Source organism: Rana temporaria, chromosome 2, assembly GCF_905171775.1.
Source record: "Rana temporaria chromosome 2, aRanTem1.1, whole genome shotgun sequence".
Lineage (NCBI taxonomy): Eukaryota > Metazoa > Chordata > Amphibia > Anura > Ranidae > Rana > Rana temporaria.
In genome coordinates this window covers 374,885,522-374,913,095 of record NC_053490.1, presented here as the reverse complement: position 1 = coordinate 374,913,095, position 27,574 = coordinate 374,885,522, and the positions used below count along the sequence as shown (strand labels likewise).

The 27,574-nt window shown below is 41.5% G+C and overlaps 1 protein-coding gene across 1 annotated transcript in view; it reads left to right on the top strand.

The window, feature by feature from the left end:
* ITPR3 (inositol 1,4,5-trisphosphate receptor type 3) overlaps nucleotides 1–27,574 on the top strand; it is a 385,035-nt gene that overhangs the window by 69,088 nt on the left and 288,373 nt on the right. Inside the window, 1 exon segment of the mRNA XM_040339415.1 lies at nucleotides 4,497–4,592. Within this exon segment, the coding sequence (XP_040195349.1) occupies nucleotides 4,497–4,592 (96 nt within the window).

The window sequence follows — 27,574 nt, the reverse complement described above, 5'->3', positions numbered from 1 at the left end:
CTTTGCAATTTTAAGAGTGCTGCATCCCTCTGCAAGATATCTCACTATTTTTGACTTTTCTGAGCCTGTCAAGTCCTTCTTTTTACCCATTTTGCCAAAGGAAAGGAAGTTGACTAATAATTATGCACACCTGATATAGGGTGTTGATGTCATTAGACCACACACCTTCTCATTACAGAGATGCACATCACCTAATATGCTTAATTGGTAGTAGGCTTTCGAGCCTATACAGCTTGGAGTAAAACAACATGCATAAAGAGGATGATGTGGTCAAAATACTCATTTGCCTAATAATTCTGCACTCCCTGTAAAGGCTAAGTTCACCTTTAAAGTGGAGTTCCACCCATTTTTTTATGTTTGTCTGTGCTGCATGCCCTAATCTCATAGTGTTCAGAATGGACAATTTTTATTTATTTTGTTGCTTGTAAATACCTTTATTCTGTAGTCCTTCATTACTTCCTCCTCCTTAATAGCCTAGGCCATTAAGTCACAAGGCTATTCGCAAGGGTTTCTCGGATAGGCATCATGTATCCCAGTAGTCCTTGCAAATAGCCTATTTGCATAGAGAAGGGGCGGCAACTTCCTCTGACACTCCCGTTGCTATGGAAACCTGACTGAAACCTATTACATCGCTTGTGCAGCACTGAGCATGTGCGAGATCTGCAAGGCTGAAATACAGGAAGTCATACAGTCTGGCTTCATGATGCCCACACTTAAGATGGCCACGGTCTATTTCTAGATTATAAACTAACTAAATGCTGTAACAACCTAACAAAATGGACCTTCGTTTACAGACTAACTTTACTAGACTACATTAAGCTTGTGTATTACAGGGGTATTTATATTTAAAAATTGAAATTGTGGGTGGAACTCCCCTTTAAGTAAAAAATAATAAATACACATATTTTTGCAGGAAAAAAAATGGGCATTTATAATTTTTTTCCCACAGTAGTCTGCAATACAATGTCAAGCTCCGGCATACAATTCCTTCAGCTCTCTCCCCAAACCTCTGTATGGGCTTTCAGTTAAAACAGCTGGAGAAAGTGTCAATGGATTATGGTGCACTGGTTACTGCTCTCATAGTCCATTGAGAAGTACTGAAACTCATGGCATTGATAAGGAATGAGAAACTCACAGGAAATTTGGAATATTAGGGTTAGGGTTTTCCATTAAAGAATAAGGCTAGGACTCAGGAATTGGAACAGGGACCTCCCCCAGAGGTCAAAGGTCAGAAGGCAGGTTCACAGAGGTCAAAGGTCACAGGGCGTGGTTGACCCACCCCCAGAGTGTACCGCCTACCCCAACTAAGTCGGGGAATGAACAAGCCGAGGAATGAACAAGCCGGGGAAAGCATCTAATAGACCCAATCATTTACAGATAATTGCTAATCAGGAATAAGAGTGGCAAACAGGCTGCCGTTCATCAAAGTCAAGCATGCCAACAATGAAAAAATCAGAACCTACTGTATTACAATATACTGTATATGTTTTGATTAATTTCCTAAGTGGATTCCTTTTTTGATTTTGGACATTGCTAGCCTGCTGCAACCATTTTATGTTGCAGGTGGCCAGGGGTCATGATTCTCGTCACATATTTTTGGAAGTTACCACAGGAAGGAGTTTTTAATCAGGTCACCTTCATATGTCCTCCTGTTAACTCACAACTGCCCCATAAAAGCAGGTTCAGCGTTTCAACCACATGACGACCGCACTATAACCAAAAGACAGCTACAGCATGGTCAGCTAATTCTATTCACATCCTCCCAGAACCACACACCCCCCATGCGCCCCCTGGGACACACATCAGGCACACGCTCTGTGATCGATGTGTCCTTCAGACACAGCTGATTACAGATCGTGCTAAAGGGCCAATCACAGTGCTCCTTTACCATGTGATCAGCTATGTCCAATCACAGCTGATCACAATGTAAACAGACTTGCCGTCTATCGACTGTCACAGCGTGAGGAGAGTAGAGAAGGTAATGGCAATTCACACAGGAGACATTTACACTGATCAGTGTAGCCCCATTAGTGCTGCCTATCAGTGCCGCCTCTCAGTACCCATCAGTGCTGCATACCAATGCAACCTCGTCAGTGCCACCTCATCTGTGCCCATTAGTGCAAACTCATCAGCGCACATCTGTGAAGGAGAAAAGTTACTTGTTTACAAAAGTTTATAAGAGAAACTAAGACAAAAAAAATGGTGTTTAGCAAAAAATACAGTAGTGATTAAATATATCTCAAAAAAAATTATAAAAAATTCATATGGGTACAGTGTTTTATGACCATACAATTGTCATTCAAAGTAGGACAGCGATGAAAGCTGAAAATCGGCCTGGGCAGGAAGGGGGTGAAAGTGCTCAGTAGGCAAGTGGTTAAAGACAAGATGAGCCACCTGTGAGATTTTGTATGTTCTGTGTATTATTGGCTGAAAGATTTTCATTTACAAATGTAAGCATATGATGCATAGCTGATGGACTGGTAGGTGTGTGTAGACTGGTGGGGACCCCCTAGAGAAAATATGTATTTTGTCATTGCTGAATTATTTTTTCAAGTTTCCTGACACTGTTTAGAAGCAAATAATTAGACTTCCGACTTCAACAACTGCATGCTTGTCCTGGGTCAGAGCCCTAGAAAGTACTGAGGCTAGTGTCAGGAACGTTACTTACCGAGGCCGAGATGCCAAGGGCGGCTCACCTTTGCGACTCGATGCGATCCACCCGCTGGAGTTTGAGACAGAGGGAAGGACGCACCAAGAGGCACCGGGTCCAGTGGCAGGAGGGAATCCAAGGTGGACCGGGAACTGGATAGCCAAAGCTCACTGGAGGCTGTTCAGAAGCACACAGGAAATAGTCCAAACAGAAGGTGCTCAAACAGGGACAAGGCTGAAGAATAATCCAGAGAACAAGCCGAGGTCAAGGGGTTGAGAAGTCAGATAGTCCAAAGTTCAAGCCGGGGTCACAGGGTTGAGGAGAGCAGCAATCCAGAGAGCAAGCCAAAGGTCAGGTAAAACAGGATATCCACAGATAAGGTTTCCAGTAGCAAATACTCCAAACACTGACAACGAACCAGCAATTTGCAAGGAGGAAGGGGCTGGCTTAAATAGGCCGCTCAGGCCACTGATTGGTCCAAAGTAGCACAAGTTCAGAACCAGGCTCCGACGGACAGCAGGAAGAATATCACTGAGCAGTGGCTCAGAGGCAAAGACCTGGACCAGGAACGGCGAGGCCCTGGGTTCAATTCCACCCAGAGCCAACTGGGGCGCGACCACGCCTCGCTGTCTGTTTGGCACGATCATGACACTAGAGACCTCTAGTCAATTAGCTATTAAAAATTAGATCCGCAATGGCAGGCTGCATATTGCTTTTATTAGAACTTTGCTTTAAAATAGACGAGCAAGTTGAGCGTCTGACATTAAGGAATTCCAATATAGGCCCCTTACACACGGGGCAGGCTCTGTTGGAGTCTGTCTGCTCAGTGGGAAATCTATCTGCTGATCTCCACTGAGCAGGCAGGTGGCTGGTCTGTATCTGCTCTGCTTATTCAGAATAGGCACAGACACAGCCCGCTCCCCTCTATGAGTGGTCAGATATAATTGGAACGCCTGTCCGTTTACACTCGACTGCATCCGATCTGCCAGACAGATGAGGAACGGATCCCCATCTGCCTGTTTTTAGTGGACATGGTCGGATGTTGGCGGGTGTCGGAGACACATGTACATTGACACCCACCGCTCCATAGAGGAGGCTGGAGGATCCGATCGGGTCCACCTGAAAAACTAACAGGCGGACCCAATTGGTCCGCCCATGCGAAAGGGCCCTTAGGAGCATGGCATCTCGTGCATTTTAAGAAGTTCCCTGTACAGACATATAAGTTGCAAATACTAAAGTTCATCTCTGATTTTATCTTTTAAACATCTCAGACTTGTTACATAGCTAACATAAAACCTTAAGATACATAGCTGGCCAAGGAAATAAGGGTTGGTGGTATTTTTATCATGGTAGAGAATGAATAGGTGTCCCGGAAGCCACACATCCAAGTCAAAGCCTGCTGTGTGATAGTGAATGGCAGTCTCAGCCTGGACCCCCGCCAGATGACGCCTCCAACATGTTTCACTCTGCCCACCAGAACCTATCACTCTCTACCATTGCCTGGAGCATGGACAAGCTCCCTACCCAGCCAGCACGCACAGCGGTGGGCACATGACTTCATTCCCATACAGCCTGAGTGGCTCAAATACATATCTTGGTATTTTTATCATGTTTAGTTACTTATTTATGTGACGGAATTAACTGGCGAAAAATAAAACATATCTGGTATAAGTGCAAAAAGCCCGACTGTCACTAATATTTTGAATTACAAACTTATTTGAAGACTTTCTAAGCTGGTGACACAAATCTTTTAGGATTAGACAACAGTGAGACCAGCAGTACAGGCATTGGAAAGGCCTTTTTGATGTCTTAACGGATTGTCTAAGATGTCTATCTTTTCATACAGGTTGTGCATCATGATCCATGTAGAGGAGGAGCAGGCCACTGGAACAGTCTTTATCGATTTAAACATCTTGCTACTGGGAATTATCTGGCAGCAGAGGTAAGCTTCAGGCAAAGGTGAACATTATGTAACAGTATTACTTATTTCGCAAACAAAAAGCCTATAGCTTTTATTTAGTAAGGAGCAAATCTTAAACTGCCTGGGCCGGATTCAGATACAATGGCGTATCTGTCCGGCCCGTGTAACGTATCTCCGATACGTTACGCCGCTCTAACTTTGGGCGCAAGTTCTTTATTCAGAAAGAACTTGTGCCCTTAGTTATGGCGGCGTAACGTATGTGTTGCGGCGTAAGGCCGCGTAATTCAAATGGGGATGTAGGGGGCGTGTTTTATTTAAATTGGGCTTGACCCCGCGTTTTTGACGTATTATTTGAACGGCGCATGCGCCGTCCGTAAAATATCCCAGTGTGAATTGCTCTAAATGACGTCGCAAGGACGTCATTGCTTTCGACGTGAACGTAAATTACGTCCAGCCGTATTCGCGAACGACCTACGCAAACGACGTAAAAATTTCAAAACTCGGCGCGGGAACGACGGCCATACTTAACATAGGATACCCCTCATATACCCCTCATATAGCAGGGGTAACTATACGCCGGAAAAAGCCGAACGCAAACGACGTAAAAAAAAAGCGCCGGGCGGTCGTTCGTTTCTGAATCAACGTAAATACTAATTTGCATAATCCTCGCGTAAACAAACGGAAGCGCCACCTAGCGGCCAGCGTGAAATTGCATATCTATGCGTAACCTGATTCTATGAATCAGGCGCATAGATACGACGGCCGGACTCAGAGATACGACGGTGTATCAGGAGATACGCCGGCGTATCTCTTTTCTGAATACGGCCCCATGGTTATAAAAACTGGGACAAACAAAAAAAAGTGGGAACAAAAAGTAGAATTTTTGTTCATAGTAACGGCTTCTTTTTACAGAGAATAAAAGATGAAACGTGGCTGGTCATCATGAACAATAGCCATACAAATAAAGTTATGCTAAAATACATCTAGTTACTATATTTTCTTTAGAGGCTTTTGGCAAATAAATTGTATGTATGTTAAAAAAATTATAATATATGAGAAAATTCAGACTTGACTGTTTTTCCTTTTTAACCACAAGTAGCCAGGCTTCATGTAAGGAACCAGTATCTTCCGCTGACTAGCTGTTAATAGCTGACCGTCCTAAGTCAGTGTGGCTTAAACGTAGACATCTATGATGTCACCTGATGACAAGCACAAAAGTGGCGGGGATCTAAATTCTTCACATAGCCAACAGTTATGAGCCCAGATTGGAGGGGAGGGACTTATCTCCCTTCACATAGTATGGAAAACAACCCCCCCCCCCTATCTGAGCACTGTCTGTCAATTATGATTACTTGAATTATTCACTATATTTATACCATTACTTACATTTCATGCCTGAAATATGTGTTAAACACTCCCAAGCTGTGTCTGTGGGTCAGTAGTGTAAGCCTTCATATTGTTGTTATTATGACTTTGTGTTCTAAATGAAGGCATGTAAAAAATTATAATAATATAATGTATTGTGAAACTCAACTCATCACTGCAAACGTGTATCCAACTTTATATCAGCTTGCATGTATATCGTACAATATACAGATATGAATGTAACAAGACAGGGTCTGTAGGTTTGGTCTTAAGTTGAATCTGCTTGTAAGTCAGAACAGGTACATTTTTTAAGTGTTGTTCCAGCCAAAAAAAAACAATTTTTAAGCTTTTTGGATAGCATAGGGAAGGGTTAACGCCCCTGTAACGTTTGTTTTGCTGTCTATGCCACTGTTCAGAAGATTTCACCTCACTTTCTGTCCCTGTGACAATTGGATTTAAAAAAAGTTGGGCTGTTGTGGAAACAAGCCTTGGTGATAAAGCATCAGTGGAGGTTCCTTTTTCCCATAATAACTCTTAGGCCGGGTACACACGGACAAACATGTATGGTGAAAGCGGTCCGTCGGACCGTTTCCACCATACATGTCTGCCAGAGGGCTTCTGTACGATGGTTGTACACACCATCGTACAGAAGTCCGCGCGTAAACAATACGCGGGGCGTGTCCGCGGTGTCGCCGCGTCGATGACGCGGTGTCGCCGCGACAATGACGCGGCGACGTGGGCGGCCCGCCTTTAAAATGCTTCCACGCATGCGTCGAAGTCATTCGACGCATGCGAGGGACGGCGGGCGCCTGGACATGTACGGTAGGTCTGTACTGACGACCGTACATGTCCGAGCGGGCTGAATTCCAGCGGACTGTTTTAAAACAAGTCCAGGAATATTTGTCTGCTGGGAAAAGGCCCGGCGGGCAAATGTTTGCTGGAATTCGGCCCGCTCGCGCCCACACACGACCAAACATGTCTGCTGAAACTGGCCTGCGGGCCAGTTTCAGCAGACATGTTTGCTCGTGAGTATGGGGCCTTACAGGAGTAAATTTCCTTTCCTGGGGGTAGATTTCCTCTCACTTCCTGTGGTCTCCCTATGTTTGTAAGTAGGAGGCGTTTGTAAGTAGGATGTTTGTAACTAGGGAAACCGCCTGTAGTATGGCTTGAAACCCACATGGCACCAAGCTCCCTTGCACTGCCCCAGACATCAACCCACGCTCTAACTGTTGACCCTGTTAAGAAAAAAAAAATATATATATATATTTATTAGGGATGCACCGATAATGATACTGGTATTAGTTCGATACCAAGTATTTTAACGAGTACTTGTAGTCATGAAAATGCTCCTGATACCCGAAACCGATACTTTGCTGTGCGATTTGCACCCATACAAAATGAATGAGTGCAAATTACACTGCGAAGAATCACATGCAATTTGAACAGGAATGTGGTGCGATTCCTGTCCAAATCCCATGCAGTTTCCTGCACTGCTCATGTGTGAACCCAGCCTAAAATCACTATGACAAACCGGGGTTGACACGGGAGCAGTGGGGAAAACGCATGTGATTTGGACAGAAATCGCACCGCATTTCTGTTCAAATCTCATGCAATTCTTTGCGTCCATACAAAATGAATGGGCTCAAATCGCACTGCAATTTGCGCCACAAAGTATTGGTACACAGTTTCGGGAAGTATCGGGAAATTCTTGGCCGAAATTATCGGTACTTGTATTCGCATCCCTACAGTTTACTGTATATATATATATATATATATATATATATATATATATATATATATATATATATATACACACTGTATATTATATTATTATTTATATATTTTATTACTATTTTTCCTTGTGATTCAAGAATCCCTGCCGGGCAACATAATCAGGTTCTGGTCTTCTCTACACGCTACACTGCAGCTAAGCGATAAAGCCTGGTCCAGGACCCACCACATTCTATTTGTGGACAGTAAATGTGTAGAAGAAAACTGAAAAAGTCAACTCTGTGCTTTACTCTCCTGTAAACCTGTCACAGCGGTAAAGTTCTGCAAAGCAATAGAGCCCTGATAGCGTGCTGAACAAACCTTTTTCATTTTAAGCACTGCTGTGCAGAGGATTGTGGAATCTGACATTCAGTAAAAGTATATATATATATTATATACTGTATACGTGAGAGTCTTTTTTGCCTGGATTGATGTTTGGACGTTAAAGCATAACTACAATTCTGCTTTTATTTGGGAAATTCTTGTATAGGTGCAGGTGATGCAGACCAGAGCATTATATACATATGGATCCACGGTTTTCTCTATGGTTACCTGTTCAAATCATGTTATAATAGATTTGTGATGCAAGTTGTATCTGAACAGTTATGGCAATTATTCTAGGACTTGACGAGGACTGAGGAGGAACTTCTGTGCAATCATGTTATGTTAAGATATATTTGTTTATTTAAAATATGTTTCTTGGTAGTTGTTCACATACCCCTCCCTTGACTTGTTTCCTTACCTGACAGCATTTCCTCCTTCTGTAACACCACATGCAGTGTGCTCTGTTTTACAGTTAACATACTTTGAAAATAAAAAAACACCTAGAAAGTACACACATAAAATCCCCAAAGCCAACAAAGTAGGTTTCAAAGATGGAGAAATAAATCTCCTTCCTGGATTTTTGTATACAGAAATGAAATTAGAGCTGAAGTATAGTGTATGCACTATGCATATAATACTTTCCCTTATCCCCCCCCCCCCTTTCCCATTGACATTCAATCAAAAAAATCCAATCAAAAGTCCCACTTTGTAAATATTCTTGTTTGTAGACTAAGAGGCAGATCCACAAAGCGAGTACGCCGGTGTATCTACTGATACGCTGGCATACTTTCAAATTTCCCGCGTCGTATCTTTGTTTTGAATCCTCAAAACAAGATACGACGGCATCTGTGTTAGATCCGATAGGCGTACCTTTTCGTACGCCTTCGGATCTAAGATGCAATTTTTCGGCATCCGCTGGGTGGCGTTCACGTCGTTTTCCGCGTCGAGTATGCAAATTAGCTATTTCCGACGATCCACGAACTTACGAGCGGCCGTCGCATTTTTTTACGTCGTCTCTAGTCGGCTTTTTTCGGCGTATAGTTACAGCTGCTGTTTTGTGGCGTATAGTTAAACCTGCTATGTTAAGTATGGCCGTCGTTCCCGCGTTTAATTATTTTTTCCGGTTGCGTAAGTCGTTCCGTGAATCGGGATGGACGTAGTTTACGTCCACGTCAAAACAATGACGACCTTGCGACGTCATTTAGCGCAATGCACAGTGGGAAATTTAGGGACGGCGCATGCGCAGTTCGTTCGGCGCGGGGACGCGCTTCATTTAAATGAAACACGCCCCCCTACTCGCCGATTTGAATTAGGCGCCGTTACGCCGCGAGAGATAGACTACGCCGCCATAACTTACAGCGCAAAATCTTTATGGATTCGAACCAAACTGCAGTAAGGTACGGTGGCGTAGCGTATCTCAGATACGGTGCCCTGGGGCAGATCTTTGTGGATCTGCCCCATAGTGACATCGTCATTGGGCCTCTCTCGCCAAACTTTGCTTTACTGAAAGATCCTGCTTGGTGGGAGGAGCTGGATGATATTTCTGTAATCTTGATGCCCCAGACTTTTTTCAAGGTAGAAAAGAAAGTCTACTTTACTTTTCTAAAAAACAATACTAATACGCTTTTTAATAAATAATATGCATAGAAGGAGTGATTACATCTTCTTCCCTGCACTTTAATCTACTTTTTATTCTGCAATCTAGAAACTGCTGCTTAGTATCTCATAATTTACATAGCAAAGAACATGCATCCTCCAGGCCTCTCTCTAAATTGTAGGCATCATTTTGGTGTAGACATTTAATGACAGCTAATCAGAAATGGATGCCAAGTACCAGTGTGGGAGACAAAATATGGGTATCAAATGGAATCCTTCGAACAAGCGGTGGGGGTTCCAATATATATATATATAGAGTGTTCAAGTTAAAGGGGTTGTAAAGGTACAATTTTCTTTCCTAAATAGCTTCCTTTACCTTAGTGCAGTCCTCCTTCACTTACCTCATCCTTCGATTGTGCTTTTAAATGTCCTTATTTCTTCTGAGAAATCCTCACTTCCTGTTCTTCTGTCTGTAACTCCACACAGTAATGCGACACTTTCTCTCTGGTGTGGAGTGTCGTGCTCGCCCCTCCCTTGGACTACAGGAGAGTCAGGACACCCACTAACATACAGCTCCCTTTTCTATCTGCAACGTAGAGATCGTCCTGAATCTCCTGTAGTCTAAGGGAGGGGGTGAGCACGACACTCCACACCAGGGAGAAAGCCTCACATTACTGTGTGGAGTTACAGACAGTAGAACAGGAAGTGAGGATTTCTCAGAAGAAATAAGGACATTTAAAAGAAAAATGGAAGGATGAGGTAAGTGAAGGAGGACTGCACTAAGGTAAAGGAAGCTATTTAGGAAAAAAAATTGTACCTTTACAACCCCTTTAATGCCCAAAACAGACATAGTAAGAAAAGTAGGCACACCCATAAATTAAGTGAATCTTAAATGATAATGGCCACAAAAGACAAAAAAAAAAAAAAAAAAGATTCACAACAGGGGAAAGAAAATAGATGTGAGAGGTGAGCAAACAACAGAGAGAGGAAAGGTTTTTGTGATGCATTGAAGTGATTGTAAAGGCTGAATGTTTTTTACCTTCGTGCATTCTATGCATGAAGGTAAAAAAAAAACTTCTGTGTACTGCTACCCGCACAGCCGCTCTAATACTTACCTGAGCCCTCTCTTGATCCAGCGATGTGCACAAGAGCCTTGGGCTCTGCTGTCAATCACAGCCAGAGAGCCAATGAGGAGGGGGGGACGAGCCACGTTCTGTGTGTCTTATGGATACATAGAGCAGGGCTCGGGAGAGAGCCTGCACCCGTTCCCCCATAGCATACAGCTTGCTATTGGGGGCACTGGTCTTGGGGGAGGGCCCCAGAAGAGGAGAATAAGGGCTGCTCTGTGCGAAAACCATTACACAGAACAGGTAAGTATGACATGTTTTTTTTTTTTTAAGTCAAATCTTTAATACCACCTTAAAGCGGTTGTAAACCCCCATCTACTTATTTAATTATTAGCATTTTCCTAAAGACAGTTTCCCGCTGCATCCAACGATCGTTATACAATCAATTCAATTGTTATATTTGCGGTGTAATCGGTACCTTTGTCCCTGGGCTTCCTGGTCCTATGCCAGCGCCATTCTTCTTTAGGTCTTCCGCATCTGCTGCTGTAAAAACTTCCGCCCACACTTGATGACGCTTGCGGTAATCCCGTGCGTCCGGAAAATAGTCAAGCCTCTTCTTCGTTTCCGGTTACTATGGAAACGAAGAGAAGCTGTGTCTTGCGCGCCTTCTTCCTCCTTCAAACCCTGTGACGTAGGAGTCACAAGGTATGAAGGTAAACAACCATGAGCCTCTTGGGGAGGGGGAGGGAGGAAATAACAATGAAAAACATTGCGCGATGTCGGGGCTGACGTCAACAGCAGGAAATGACGCAGCCCCGACATAAACAGAGCTAGTGACCAGCAGGGTCTCGGCTGGCCGGATTAACGAACGAACGGAGCATGCGCGGAGTGACGTCACCATTCGGGATATCGGCGATATCAGGAGAAGGAAGCAGGTAGGGAAAAAAAAAAAGACAGAGACGAATTGGGGCTATTAGAATGCCTGTAGAAATAGAAAGTTGCAATTTTAGGTTTACAACCGCTTTAAGTCATTTATGAGTCATGCTTCAGAGAGGTGCTGCAGATTCAACGGATTGTATTGGAAGATGACAGCATGCAGCCAATTGTGAGTAATCAACTTCCACATAGTAAAGGAATTGCCACACATTTGGGGGAAAATTTTTATCTGAGTTCAGCTTTAAGTAATTATGACCTGCATACCCTGTTCAGCAAATATTTGTGGTATTGGCTGTACCTTACCTAAGAAATAAATGTGTTTTCTCAACGAGTTTCAGTAAACTTGTTTCAAGGTGAACTATTCATAGAGTGCTTTCTTTTTCTCTTCCAAATAGCCCTGAGTCATTTTTAACAGGATTGTGAGGCAATAGTCAAAGACAAAGAAAATAAAAAAATGGGTTTCAAATATATTTTGGGCTATTGAAAAGAACTTCTTAAGAGAAAAGTGACCTACATATGGCCTAAAATTGAAATACTGTATTCAAGAATAATACTCAAAAGAATTTCCTGATACACAAACATGACCTAGAAGAATTCAGTAATGCGTTGCCAGTGCCAAGCAATCATACCTATTCTTTCTCATATTCACATGCCTTTTTAATTGGAAAAGACTACTTTATTGAAAGAAGGTACATGGTACAGTAATCATTGAAGTATACATGAAAACAATAGGGGGATAACATAGGAAAATAATTTGCATAAAGCGCTCATGAGTAACATAGCACATGGCCTTTGACCTCAATGATTATGTGATGTCACATATCAGAAGCTGATCCTCAAATTTATAATCTAGTACGCAAAAGGAAAATAATACTCTAAAAAACGAAGGAAGCAGAAGGGGAGATATAGTTCCAGCATATGTATTGTTGTAGTTGCACCTTAATCTTACTATAGGAAACATAGGGACGTTATTTAGGTACAGGTCTCACCATCTGCCAGCCACCTATACCACACTTTACAATATTTAAGTCAGCATCCTCTATTTAGGTATATCATTTTTTTTAAAGGGGAGGGTATTGTTAATCTTCCTTTTCCACCTCTGGATGGTGAGGGGTAATGCTAGCATCCAGTTCCGAGCCACCATCTTCCTAGCTAAAAAGACAGTTTCATATGTAGCAAGAAATGGGCTTACTTCCAGATCTAAAAATAAACACAACAGACATCATTTGGAGTCTGGTACTACTGGTGAAACCATCTTATCATGTAGGAAGTGTATTACTTGAAGGTGGGCACAGTGGACTATGCATGGGTTGGAATCGAGCTATTCTCTGCCGTGTCAAATACTGTATGCTCTATGTATGATATACAGTTGTGTAAGGCAATCTGACATGTTAGGGAAGACGGTTTTGGTGTTATCTAAAATTTCCTCCAAATAATTGTCTTCGATAGCCCCAATGTCAAGTTCCCATGCATTTTTGGCTTTATAGGCCAATGCTGTGGCTGCGGGAAGGTGAATAGTAAAATATAGAGTGGTGATTAATTTGGAGGATTCTGTGCCTACAATGATATCAAATACAATGAGGGGTTTTAAGGGAGCGAGTCACATTCGTGAATTGGGTTTGTAGGGAATGACGGAACTGCAAGTATCTAAAAAATAAATGGTTAGGAAGAGAAAACTCTTCCTTAAGCATCTGAAATGTTTTGGGCCCCTATCCATTTAAAGACCAACACTATAGGATCCAGGGCGGTGAGTAGTTCTGGCATATGTTTATTAAACCAGATAGGAGTATGGGAGTGGATGTGGGTTACATTGAGTTTACGTAAAGTGAGTTCCCATATACGTTGGTGGTGTTAAAGCATTCCTTCATTGTATCGGGGGGGGGTCATAAGTATATGTTCCCACGAAAAATAGCTTGGAGGGGGGTATTGGCTGGGTGAATGGAATCCCGACATACCAAGATTGATATCTCTGTAACTCTGCTTTGTCCAAATAATAAAGGTGAGATAGTAATTGTGGAAGTCGGGAAGGGCGAACCCACCAAGTGTTGTAGGGTTTTTAAGGTTTGGCCAGGCTAGCTTGTGTCCTCCATGCCCCCAGACAAAGGAGTTCAGACTGCCTCTCTGTCATATGTGGTAATGAGGAGATTTTCAAGAAATTCTGCCGAGTCAGTAACCTCTGCCTTACAACAGCGAAAATGATTTTCCATATCGTCCTGTTTTGCGCTTTGTTGTTGCAATTGCCATTGTACATTTTCAGTGGTGTGCTGCAGGGGGTGTACAATGTCCTCCGTTCTACTGATGCGGGCTTCAGTCTCGGTGACCCGATCTTTCAGTTTGGACGTGTCTTATAAGTGAGATGTCTATTTTAATTTCTTCAATTTTGCCTGTAAGAGTGCTCTGACAAGCAGCTCCAGCATCCAGTACCTTGATGGTGTCTGCCGCCGGTTTCTCTGAATTAGAAGAGGTGCCGGCACCATCTTCAACCTGTTGGTCTTTTTCTTGCCGCTGGAATTTGGTGAGCTGATTACTGGCCTCTGTGTTTCATTTCAGCGGAGACACGATCTGCCCAGTGGTGGAGTCCCAGTAGAGCCAATTAGGTTAGGTTAATCGACGGATTAAGGATCACGAGAGGTAAAGCAGGATAGTTAGCAGGTGGAGCTCTCACTACCCATGTCCTACTCCATCGTTTTCCAGGCCACACTCCCATATTGACATGCTTTTACAATTGTGAGCAGCTTTTTGGCACCCTACTTTGTCCTCTGCCTTCTTCTCCCAACTCTTGTTTTTCATAATCTGAAGATTTTCCCACATAGTTTTACAAAATTCACACTGACAACATGGAAATTACTGTAGAAGGCACCGCTGTTACAATGATCTCTGCTAGTTTCTGAGTCCAGTGATGAGCAGTTGCACTTCTGCATTGTGAACACAGAAGGTCCCTCGCTTGGTACAGGGGCTATTCCGGGAACACTTCACATTTTATTAATGAATGCAAATCCTTTTTTGATTTCCACACCATATTTGCCTTCTGTCAGTTTGTATATCTAAAGTCTAATTTCTATCTTTATCTATGATACTGGGCAGCATGTTTTTAAATTTGTGTTACAGTATATTACTACCTGTTAATGCAGATGACGCACAATTGTACTTCCGTATTATCTTGTTTTCCTTACTTCAAAGCTCATAGACTTCATAGGATGTTGCAGCCAGTGGCCCTCGGGTCTAAAACCTTTAATCTTGGCCTGGCCAAACCTTTGTCTTTATAAAGAGGAGAGGGAGGTGGAGCAGAGAACAAAGAGAGGCCCCTTGGCTTATTGCAGGCAGGTAGTGAATTAGCAATTAGGGTGGATTTTCATATGTGTCTGTTTTTTTGACTTGTAGAGAAACATCATGCAGAGGTTATAAAGGTGTCACATATATGACCTATGACACAGCAATTTAAATAATTAGTTTTAGGGGATAGCAACTTTGTTGTAAAAATATAGTGGAGCTTTAGTAGAAGAACAAAATACGGAAAAAAATCAATTGAGGTATAAACGTCCAAGAAAGAAAATGGAAAAACAATGCCCTTATGATCAAATACGTTGTTTACAATTAGCGTGCCACTTATAAGTATAGGTGAGAGATGTAAATACCAGTGAGTTTGTAGTTGAAGAGGCAAAAGGGGGAGGTTGGAGGTGGAATATGAGGAAGTGATGAGGAGGAGAGGAGGAGGAAGCTGTATAGTCTGATAAATGATGTAATTAATTGTAATTAATTAATTAATGCATAAATTTTAATTAAGGAGGAAATTGTAGAGCAAGTTGTAATTTTTCTCCAAATTGTAGCTTCGTGGAAAGATTTAATTGGTGATGTATTTGCCAGTGGATTTCAATTTTTCACTATTACCAAATACAGGATTTTAGGTTTTATACAGGATTTTACGTAGCAGGACAGCTTATTTTGCTTGACTGCTGAGTGTGTGGATGCAAAACGTTATGTAGCTAAATGGCTTTTTATTTAATGGACTTCTAGGTTCTTTTCACCATGGTCTTCTCCATAGCCGAGGTTGGCTGTGGGGGGTTTGTTGGGGGGAAATTAGAAATCTGGAAGCCCGCTTTATAAAAAAAAGAAACCCCAGATATCCACCCTCCCAGGGGAATGAGACAGGTAAACATTACTAACCCAAATAACCCAAAATGAAATGTAAAAATAACACATAGACACTTTGAAAAAGTCCATTAATAGAAATACAATTTTAAAAAGTAAATAATGTCTCTCAATGTAAAATCAATCAAGACCTGATACTTGACATTGTTTTGCTCTGTGAGGACAACCCACTGTTCAACAATGTATGCCTGCCGCACTAGTGCCACTAAATCACAGATCCCCAGCGCTGCTGCAATGTCAACAACAGTACTGGTGATCTTGGGTAACGTCATTGACCAAGTATGTCCATCAGACAGTGGGTCATTGTAGCTGATGATGGATTAACATTGCTGGATGACGTTATTGAGGATGGATTTACTTATTTATAAAAAAATTAAATTGCGGAGTCTGGGAGTTGTGAATTTCATCCCTATGTATGTGGGTTTGTAACAAACACTATTATGTCATTTGAAAACAAATACCGTGTTGTGGCAATATCCCTCTGTTTATAGGTTGGAAATATTCTGGATTGGAAGGGAGGTTTAATTGCCAACAGTAGTAGGTGATGAGAGAGAGGCAGATTTGAGTCCCCTTTAAAATTGGGGATTTTTCTAATCTAAAAGCTGAATATTTGATATACAGTATGCTTGTGGACTGTTACAGTAGGCATGACTCCATGTAAGCTGGAGACAACACTTGATTTTCACAATATTTAAAACCAAACAACTATTTGTACATTATCACTTGCCTGCTGATGTGGGAGAAAAGCCTCTTGGTTCCGTGACCTCTATCCTCACAAGTGCTGCTCCCCTTTTTTACTCTCTCTACTGATTACAATGTACACTGAAAATGCAAAACTAACATAAACAGCTTCGTCCAACCTAGGTTTTTAATGTTGTTCCTCAATAATTTCTAGACACAGTCCCTAAGTACAGCCTGTGCCTTTTCATGTTCTCTACTCTATTTACCTTGTCACACTCTTTTTCGCATGCCTCCATCTCTAATGTTTTCTTTGATGTGTTTTCCAGGCACTTGCATTTAAAATACTTGCAAAAAGCTTCCAGCTTCAATAACTAGAAAATCCGCCCTAAAAAAAATATATTCTTGATCATTGACCAAGCACTATTTTCTCCTCTACCAGCAAGAAAAATGCCTACTCTCAACTCAAATAATTTACTTATTGCCTTACCTATTGTATCTTCCTTCAATTTTCTTAACACACTGTAAGAACTTTGGGAACTACTTGTGTGCAGGCACAAAATATAATGCAACAGTAATACTGACTAACCAGTGCAGTTTGTTATGTTTAGGGAGGTCTGTTGCTCAATAAAGCTGGTATTTAAAAAGGACTCTGTGGGCTTAAGGTACATTGTCCCATTGTCCCATCAGCTCAGGCCAAAAAGCTAAATTATGTGTTCACAATGTTTACTACATGCATGTAATGTTGTGAAGAGGACATCGTACATTTGGTTAATTTAGCTTGTTAAGCAGTATGGCATTCACGTGTGTGGCAGTGGTGGCGTATGTAGAGTCAAATTGGGATTTTCAAATGTTTTTAGGGCTTTTCTACATGTGCAAGGCACTTTGCTTGTACTTTTTTAGCAGGAACAAAACAGATTTGAGTGCATACTGATATTGAATTGACACTTAGGTGGTTATTTATGACTCAAGATTTTTACAACATTCACTCAAGATTAACCCATCTTTAGAATTGAATCCTATGTGAGCATTGATGAATAGATCCACTACGGAGGACAAGAGTTAAATCACACAGCAGAGTTATCAACCTTTGAATAGGGTAGTCTTAGGTGAACATGTAGTTTTAACTGGACTATAAGTAAGAAACTAATAAAAGCTAACACTTTTTAAGTGGTTATAGTAGCAGTTTTTCTTTCTGAAAAAAATGTTTAAGCCATATAAATAAATGCTGACAATTGGCTGAAGTGGAGAGGATGACATCACATTCTCCACCTCTGCCAATCAGAAGAAGCCTTGCTCTTATTCAGAAAATACCAAGCTTCCTGTGAATGGCTGAGCAGTAATCAGTTCGACTAGATTTTTTTTGTGGAAGCGGGATGGAAAGTCCCCATATTGCTGTAGCTGTAGCTACATACACGTTATACAGTGCTAACAGCTATCTGCATCTGTTAACGAAGGTAATAGTTTGGACCGGCTTGGAACTATTTTACCACTTGAGCTCTGGAAGATTTTACCCCCTTCATGACCTGGTCATATTTTTCTATTGGGCACTGAGCTATTTTAACTGGCAATTGCGTGGTCATGCAATGCTGTACCTAAACAAAATGTATATATTTTTTTCCCACACAAATAGAGATTTTTTTTTGTTGGTATTTGTTCATCACTGTGTTTTACATTTTTTGCAATATAAACAAAAAAAAAGACCAAACCTTTTTGAAAAAAAAAAACACCAATATTTTTCCTCTCTGCTATAAAACCTATACAAAAAAAATCTAATTTCTTCATACATTGTATGTATGGCCAAAATGTATTCTGCTACATGTCTTTGGAAAAAATAAAATCCCAATAAGTGTACATTGATTGGTTTGCGTAAAAGTTATAGTGTCTACAAACTATGGGCAATATACTGGAATTATTATTTATGTATTTATTTATTTTATACTAATAATGGCGGTGATCAGCGACTTATAGTAGGACCATAATTTATGGTCAGGACCCGCTGGTCAGCATTTGCTGGAGCAAATAGCAGCACAGCCACAGCGGCATACCTGGATCACGTACATGTACGTAATCCAGTGCAGGGAGGTTGACTTGCCACAGTATATACCCAGATAGCAAGCAATTAAGCTACAAGTTTGAAAATGACTTGTAAAGCCTGGCAAGTCTAGCAATAGCTTATCAAGTTTGTTGCACAATTATTATTATTATTTTTTAGGTACTTATATAGCGCTGTCAATTTACGCAGCGCTTTACATATACATTGTACATTCACATCGGTCCCTACCCTCAAGGAGGGACCGATGTAAGGTACAATTGCAGCAAGTCTGCATTGCATGACTCCAGATCAACATTCTTTGCAAACATTCTGCAAGTCTGCTGCAAGTTCTGGTTCAGTTATGTTGTGCAATAGTCATCCCACCACAGGGGTCAGGATGAGGATCAGGACTTACAGAGCTCTTACTGTAGACTCAGCACTGCAACTTTGCTCTTGCTAGAGACTTGCCCCACAAATTTGCTACAAATTGGAAAAGTGGCAACTAGAACTTATGCTTAAAAATGCTCTGCAAGTGTACAACTTACCAGTGAAAATGTGCAGCAAGTTAACACTTACAATTCAACACTGCCACAAATTTGGGGCAAGCTATCTGTGCTATCTGGGTATACATGTGGCGGTCGGCAAGTAGTTAAAGTGACAGAGCGCTTGAGTTTGGCGTTACGGGATCATGTTGGATACATGAACATCTGTGCCATTAGGTGAACCCTGATCACAAAAGTATCTGAAGTTTTTAAAGTGATTTTCTCTCTGTTCTTGTCCATTTCCTTTTAATAGATCGGGCTCAATGAGTCTGTTCATAATAACTAAATGCAAATTAGAACCTTGTTTTTCCAGGTAGCAAGATTTTATTGAATCTGGTTATAAGGTTCTTAAGTGTGAAAAGTGTGTTAAAGGTAAAATGTCTTGTTGCTACAGTAACCTATCCTTCCTTTATTTGAAAATTGGTCTGTAAAAAAAAATGACAGGGAAAAGCTAATTGGTTGCTGTGGATAATAGAAAGTTACCTTTAGAACACTTTTCATCCTTCAGGCCCTTTAGCAGAGTAACTACACAGAAAGATTCAGTAATTATGGCAGGTAGCAATTTTGGCATTTTCAGTAGTTATATACATCCTCAGGAAGACTTTTACAAAGTCAGCAAAGCTCTGAAAGCAGCAATTTTTAAACTAGTAGTTTATATGTCAGAACTGCGAAGAGGCCTTAACTGCTATTGTAATGTTTTATTAATATATTAATATGAAGGTGTTATGTGGCAGGCAAATACAAGCAGCTTACGGTGTCAAAATAATGCATAGTACATAAAAGGAAACTTGGTGTGTACAGTTAGAAACAAGTTGCATAGAGAACCCTGCAAAAAGTACATACAATTTACAAAAAAAACAAGATCCACTATAAATAAGTGAAAACAGAAATATTAGCTGATGTGTGTGGAGATGGGGTGTGCTAGCAGTGACGAGGATTTGCTATTAAAGTGTTAGAAATGTCACATATATACTGATACATTAATCCGCTTAATACATAGAAAAATGAATGGGTAGGGTCTAACCAGTTTCCTTAGCTATGATACAATGACACTAGGTATAAATACATAGGATTTGTAGGATGGTTTGAAGTTGAGGAATGCAGGGGAGAGTCGGATGCTTTGGGTTACATTCCAGTGATAGGATGCGGTTTTAGACCAAAGCGTTGCAAGCGTGACTAATATGTGCTTAGAAGAAAATCAGAGAGTGAAATCTATTGTCTGTAAAAAAAAAAAAAAATTGTACATTAGGGTGGAGCAGTGAATGGTTTGCAGCTTAGTCTAACGCTTGTAATTTGATACTGAAATACTCTATTTCATTTCAGGAGTTTGTAAACAATAAGCAGTGCAGATACTTGCCTATATTTTAACAAGATATTTTGCTGTTGGGCTATAGTATCGGCCTCATACACACGATTGGTTAACCTGAGGACAACGGTCTGATGGACCGTTTTCATCGGTCAAAACCGATCGTGTGTAGGCCCCATCGGTTATTAATCCATAGGTTAAAAAAAAGCCAACTTGCTTTAAAATTAACCTATGGATTCCTAACCGATGGGAAAAAAACGATTGTTAGTAGGCACAACCATCGGTTAAAAATCCACGCATGCTCAAAATCAAGTCGACGCATGCTTGGAAGCATTGAATTTCAGCACTTCTTGTTTTAAGATGGTGTGTAGGCATGACAGACCATCAGTCAGCTTCATCGGTTAACCTAAGACAGCAGTCCTTCAGACTGTTCTCATCGGATTGACTGATCGTGTGTACGAGGCCTAAGGCTGGCATTACTTCACTATTTATTTTAAAGAACAGAAATCTCTTCAGGGCAGTCAGCTAACTCAGTTCCTCAGTTTCAAGCACCCAAACCCATCTAGTCTTTTTTTTTTACATGATGTGCATATATTTTGTTTTTTTGTTTGGGGAAAGAAAATGATCAGCCGTGCTGAATGCCTAATTTTAAAGGTTTTCCAGCACGTTGGACTGACCCTGCAGGATGTCACTGCCTCTTAGTGCATTTTTTATTATATTTTTTTATTTCAGGTACTTACCGTATATACTCGAGTATAAGCCGAGTCTTTCAGCACATTTTTTTGTGCTGAAAAATCCCCCCTCGGCTTATTCTCGAGTCAGGTTTCCTCTCCCGTCGTATCAGTCAGGATGTGGAGGGAAGGAAACCCATATTACGCCGTACATTGTCCCCAGATTCACAGCGGCGCTGTGTGTATAGGAAGTCCACGCCGTTCCGTCTCCTCCTCATCCCTCCGTAACGAAGAGGAGGCGGAGCTTTGTTACAGTGGACGGCCCGGACGGCATGGACGGCGCGGACTTCCTATACACACAGCACAAGTCATTTTTCAAGTAAGGTTAAAACAGAACTTTAACTGCCTCAATACTTATTCTCCCTGTGCATGCACCCTGGCTTCAAAAGGTAATTTACGCCATTTAGAACACAGCACATAAAGAAATCTTAGTCAGGCGGCCACACATCCCCTGAGTCAGTGTGCCTTTCTAGCAGGAGTAAAGCATTAATTATCTTTGCCTGTGGGCTGCTTGTAGGTAAAATTACCACTATGCACTGTCACTGCAGCTAAATTCATTTCTCATATTCTGTTAAAGGACTAGGATCTTCAAAGTAATATTTGTTAGGTATAGTTAGGCTGTTTATGGGCACAGTGAGGCTGTTTATGTGCACAGTGAGGCTGAAAATGGGCAATGTTGGCCCTCTTTTCCACTTACAGTAGCTGCTGCATTCTCACCCTAGGCTTATACTCGAGTCAATACGTTTTCCCATTTTTTTGTGGTAAAATTAAGTGCCTCGGCTTATATTCAGGTAGGGTTATACTTGAGTATATACGGTATATAGCGCTGTCAATTTATGCAGTACTTTACATATATTGCACATTTACATCAGTCCCTGGCCCCAAGGAGCTTACAATCTAAGGTCCCTAACTCACATTTATATATACACATACTAGGGCCAATTTAGACAGGAGCCAGTTACCTACCAGCATGTCTTTGGAGTGTGGGAGGAAACCCATGCAAACTCCAGACAGGTGGTGTCCCGGTTGGGATTTGAACTGGTGATCCTAGTTTACTTGCCCATATACACTAACAATTATCACAAGTGGTTGAGAGATGTTCCCTCACTGGGGAAAATCTTGAGTTCTGTTACCTATTACATATGTCTATAATCTCATTGTTAAACAGTTAATTACTTTGAAAATCTGGTCCCTTGTGTTCCTGGCTATGTGTAGATATGACCCACATAGCACAACACCCATGCTAAAGTCGGTCCCTAGAAATTACATATAAATAACATGATTCTCATCAGAGTGCAGTATTTATCGGTAATATGTGAATTTATAAAAATAAACATTCAGCACTTCAAAGCCCGCAAGTCGGCCCCGAAAGACCGAAAGTGACAGCTGTAGTCCCATCTCAACACAATTCAACGCTGAGGCATGCTCAGGGGGCTTCCTGTTCCCGTTGTGATTGCTATTCCAGGGCTGACTTCTGAGCTTTGGAGCGCACGCCGGTTCCGGGTATCGGCGAAACGGCAATTCTATACAGATGCTGTCATATATGGGTGCCAATCTGTAGCACTGTAAAATGTGAGTGGTATTGATTACAATTTTTATGTGTTCACTTATTACCAATAAATACTGCACTAGGAGAATCTCTCTCGTACATGATAAAACGTAAAATGACCTTCTTAAGGAGGAACTGCAGTCTGCTCACATAATTTGTAATAAAAACATCTTTGCCACTCTGAAGCTTCCCTCCCACCACTTTTCATATTATTTTATATATACTGTGATTCTGTACTTGCCAAATATGCTGCAGAAATCTCCCTCCACTGAGTCTGGCTTCAACCTTTTTAACTGTGGGCAGCTGAAGCTGCTGTCTTTTCACTTCCTTGATTTACACAGACACACAGAGGCACACCTCCAGCTCTATAGCTCTCATTGTCCCTCTTCTGACTCATCCTCCCTCCCTTCCTGGCAAACTCTCAGGAGAGTGAGAGAGAGCTGTGCATGATGTCATAAGCCTAGACTTTTTACCAGACAAGAAACAGGAAGTGGGCTGTATAAGGTATTTACTGACAGAAAAAAAAAATACTATCCAAAGTTAAAACAACAACAAGGGCAGAAGATCTAATAGATGAAAAGATGAAAAAGGTCCGTGGGTCACATGTTTGCACTCAAGGAGTCAAAACCACAAGCGCATAAATGACCTTTCATAGTGTTGGGTTTACACAGACTTTGAATTTAAAGTGATTGTAAACCCTCACCTTGTAAAGCAACCCATTCAGTTTAAAATAGAAATGAAAGGAAAAACATTTATGTGTAGATGTTAAAAAACAAACAGCAGATACTGAGCTTCCCAGTGAATGGCTGTGCGGGGGGGGGGGACGGGGGACGGTAGGGGTCAAGACAAGTCTGATCATTGAAGGAGAGCACACTGAGTTCCCAGCATAGCTAGAGAACTGACCACGGTGTGTTCGCCTATTTAGTGTGGTCAGCTTTTGATAGGAAAACAGCGTGACTGGCAGGAACTTCAGGGATTTCACACAAAGGAAGCAATATGAAGAGAACAGGATACTTTTTAATACAAGTACGTGGCACAGCTGGCACAAATGTTGGGTTTACATACTTGAGAACTTATTGCTTTGGCACTGTTATTGTATTTTGGATATATCTGTGTTAAGCGCATACTTTTATTAATACATTTCTGATATAATCAAGAATATTAATACAGACGTGTACAATTACAGAAAGGCCAATCTTTAATTGGAGGATTGTTGGGAGCTGTGCTGTGGTTAGTAGTAAATCATGTTTACTGGGATTGTTGTAATATAAAAAGCTAATAATAGAGTTGCATTAGCAATCTTATTTTAACTTGCTTTCATTTCAAGTATTAGACGTGGTAACAGCTATATGCTTTTCAAACAGGAAAACAGGCAAACATTGTACCTATTACTGAGGAGAGCACATTTCGATTTTTTTCAGATAAATAGTTGTAGGTTAAATATAGTAGTGTCAAAATACAAAAAGAAAAATGTGAAACAAGTGTAAAAGTCTTTCATAGCCGATCTGGCAGTAAGTAGCACAACTGAAAAAAAGAAAGGCACATTAAGCGAAGCACACTGCACTTTCAGACGTTTCCTAAGGCTTTGTAAAAGAATGTGTTAGCATCCTCATTTACTTCTCTGGCAGAGCCTGCTGGTTTCTTCTTTCACTTCTTTTTTTTGTGTTAAACTCCCATAGTCATAATGAATCAATAAGTATTTACAGTTTCTGTGTGTAGCAGGCCTCATTTTTAGTAAGAACTTCTAAATGTGTTTTTGTCAGCATGTGATTTATGACTTGTAGCTGTTCAGTAGTTTTATCATTGTGCTGTTATTGGTATAATTCTGTTTATAGAATGTCTGCTTTCAGTTTATGGTGCCCAGTTTGGTTGAAATGGAATTACCCCTGGGCTTTGTAGCTTCCACTAATAAACCTAGGGGCTGACTGAATATTGGTAAAGCAAGATTTGTTTTCAATTTAAAGTGGAGCTCCGCTGAAAAAAAATATTAAAAGGCAGCAGCTACAAATACTGCAGCTGCTGACTTTTAATATTAGGACACTTACCTGTCTTGGAGTCCAGCGCCGTCCGCAGCAGAGGACGAGCAATCGCTCGTCACTCTGCTGCCCCCCCCCCGCCATCCTCGGTGAAGGAACCAGGAAGTGAAGCGCTCTGGCCTCACTGCCCGGTTCCCTACGGCGCATGCGCGAGTCGCGCCACGCCTGCCGATTGGCTCCCGTAAGTGGGTGCAAATACCTGTCTTTAGACAGGTATCTGCACCCCCCTCCCCCCTGAAAGGTGTCAAATTTGACACCGGAGGGGGGAGGGTTCCGATCAGCGGGAGTTGCAGTTTAGGGTGGAGCTCCGCTTTAATTTAATCACACTCACACCAAATGTGGTGGGACTGCGTTGTGCAGCTATTCCAGTGCAATCCCACCGCATTATCTGCCTGTTCACGCCAATGCATTGTGGTAGGGTGCAGCTGCATGCAGTACATTATTTTTCTGCGCAGAGCAGTGTGAGGCAATCCACCGCCTAGCACTACTCAGCGGCAAGTTCAACTTTATGAAATGTTTCTGTGACATTTAAATTAAGTTTATTTAAAAAAAAAAGTAAACAGTATGATGTACTAAGATCGCTGCGTCAGCAATGTGCTGATCTTACCAGACCACACTACCAAGTAGCCACTGCATTGTAACCCTTAGGGCCCATTCCCACCTAATTTACACCTGCACAATAAACTGCAGCAGTTTACTATCCGCCAGCTGTCCATTCCAGCTGCAGTGAGCAGGTGGTAGGGGGCGATTCAGCGCATCACACAGATCTATCTTTTTTTTTTAACACCCAACTTTATTTGAAGTGTACAAAAGTGACACTTCATTCATGCGCTGTTGTACACTGACATGCAACAATGTCCAGTGCGCTGCGATAAAATACAGCATGTCAGCTGTGTTTCAGTGTGAATAGGACACACAGAAAACAGCTGTTTTCTGTTTTCACTAGCAGTTACTGGTGTTTTACAGTGCAGAAAAACACTGGTCATCACACTAGTGTGAATTGATTCTCCCCCCTTAAAGTAAACCTGTACTTTGCCCATGCTGGGCAAAGCAACAGTTATACTTTAATGCTAGCCTCCACAAAGCATAAGCAGAACTTTAGTCAGAAAAAGCAAGTCCTGTTAGATCACTTTAGGCTGGCCTCTTTTGCAGGTCTATTTAAAACATTACAGGTAGTGCAGAATTATTAGGCAAGTTGTATTTTTGAGGATTCATTTTATTATTGAACAACAACCATGTTCTCAATGAACCCAAAAAACTCATTAATATCAAAGCTGAATATTTTTGGAAGTAGTTTTTAGTTTGTTTTTAGTGTTAGCTATTTTAGGGGGATATCTGTGTGTGCAGGTGACTACTATTACTGTGCAGAATTATTAGGCAACTTAACAAAAAAAAAATATATACCCATTTCAATTATTTATTTTTAACAGTGAAACCAATATAACATCTGAACATTCACAAATATACATTTCTGACATTCAAAAACAAAACAAAAACAAATTAGTGACCAATATAGCCACCTTTCTTTGCAAGGACACTCAAAAGCCTGCCATCCATGGATTCTGTCAGTGTTTTGATCTGTTCACCATCAACATTGCGTGCAGCAGCAACCACAGCCTCCCGGACACTGTTCAGAGAGGTGTACTGTTTTCCCTCCTTGTAAATCTCACATTTGATGATGGACCACAGGTTCTCAATGGGGTTCAGATCAGGTGAACAAGGAGGCCATGTCATTAGTTTTTCTTCTTTTATACCCTTTCTTGCCAGCCACGCTGTGGAGTACTTGGACGTGTGTGATGGAGCATTGTCCTGCATGAAAATCATGTTTTTCTTGAAGGATGCAGACTTCTTCCTGTACCACTGCTTGAAGAAGGTGTCTTCCAGAAACTGCCAGTAGGACTGGGAGTTCAGCTTGACTCCATCCTCAACCCGAAAACGCCCCACAAGCTCATCTTTGATGATACCAGCCCAAACCAGTCGGACTGGAGCTCTCTGCCCTTTACCAATCCAGCCACGGGCCCATCCATCTGGCCCATCAAGACTCACTCTCATTTCAGCAGTCCATAAAACCTTAGAAAAATCATTCTTGAGATATTTCTTGGCCCAGTCTTGACGTTTCAGCTTGTGTGTCTTGTTCAGTGGTGGTCGTCTTTCAGCCTTTCTTACCTTGGCCAAGTCTCTGAGTATTGCACACCTTGTGCTTTTGGGCACTCCAGTGATGTTGCAGCTCTGAAATATGGCCAAACTGGTGGCAAGTGGCATCTTGGCAGCTGCACGCTTGACTTTTCTCAGTTCATGGGCAGTTATTTTGCGCCTTGGTTTTTCCACACGCTTCTTGCGACCCTGTTGACTATTTTGAATGAAACACTTGATTGATCGATGATCACGCTTCAGAAGCTTTGCAATTTTAAGAGTGCTGCATCCCTCTGCAAGATATCTCACTATTTTTGACTTTTCTGAGCCTGTCAAGTCCTTCTTTTGACCCATTTTGCCAAAGGAAAGGAAGTTGACTAATAATTATGCACACCTGATATAGGGTGTTGATGTCATTAGACCACACACCTTCTCATTACAGAGATGTACATCACCTAATATGCTTAATTGGTAGTAGGCTTTTGAGCCTATACAGCTTGGAGTAAGACAACATGCATAAAGAGGATGATGTGGTCAAAATACTAATTTGCCTAATAATTCTGCACTCCCTGTAAATATAAATGTCTATACTGTTTAAAGTCCATTATTACATTGTCTCAACATGCTCTGCACATGCTCAGTTGCTCTCTACTTTTAGGCACTGCCGAATTTGTAGAGGCAGATCTGCTGACAGCCTTCAAGTGGAATTAAGCCCCCCTATCCTTTACAGCCAATAAAGCTGCTTCTGTTTCATCTACAACTGCCATGGTGCTGCACATGTGATCA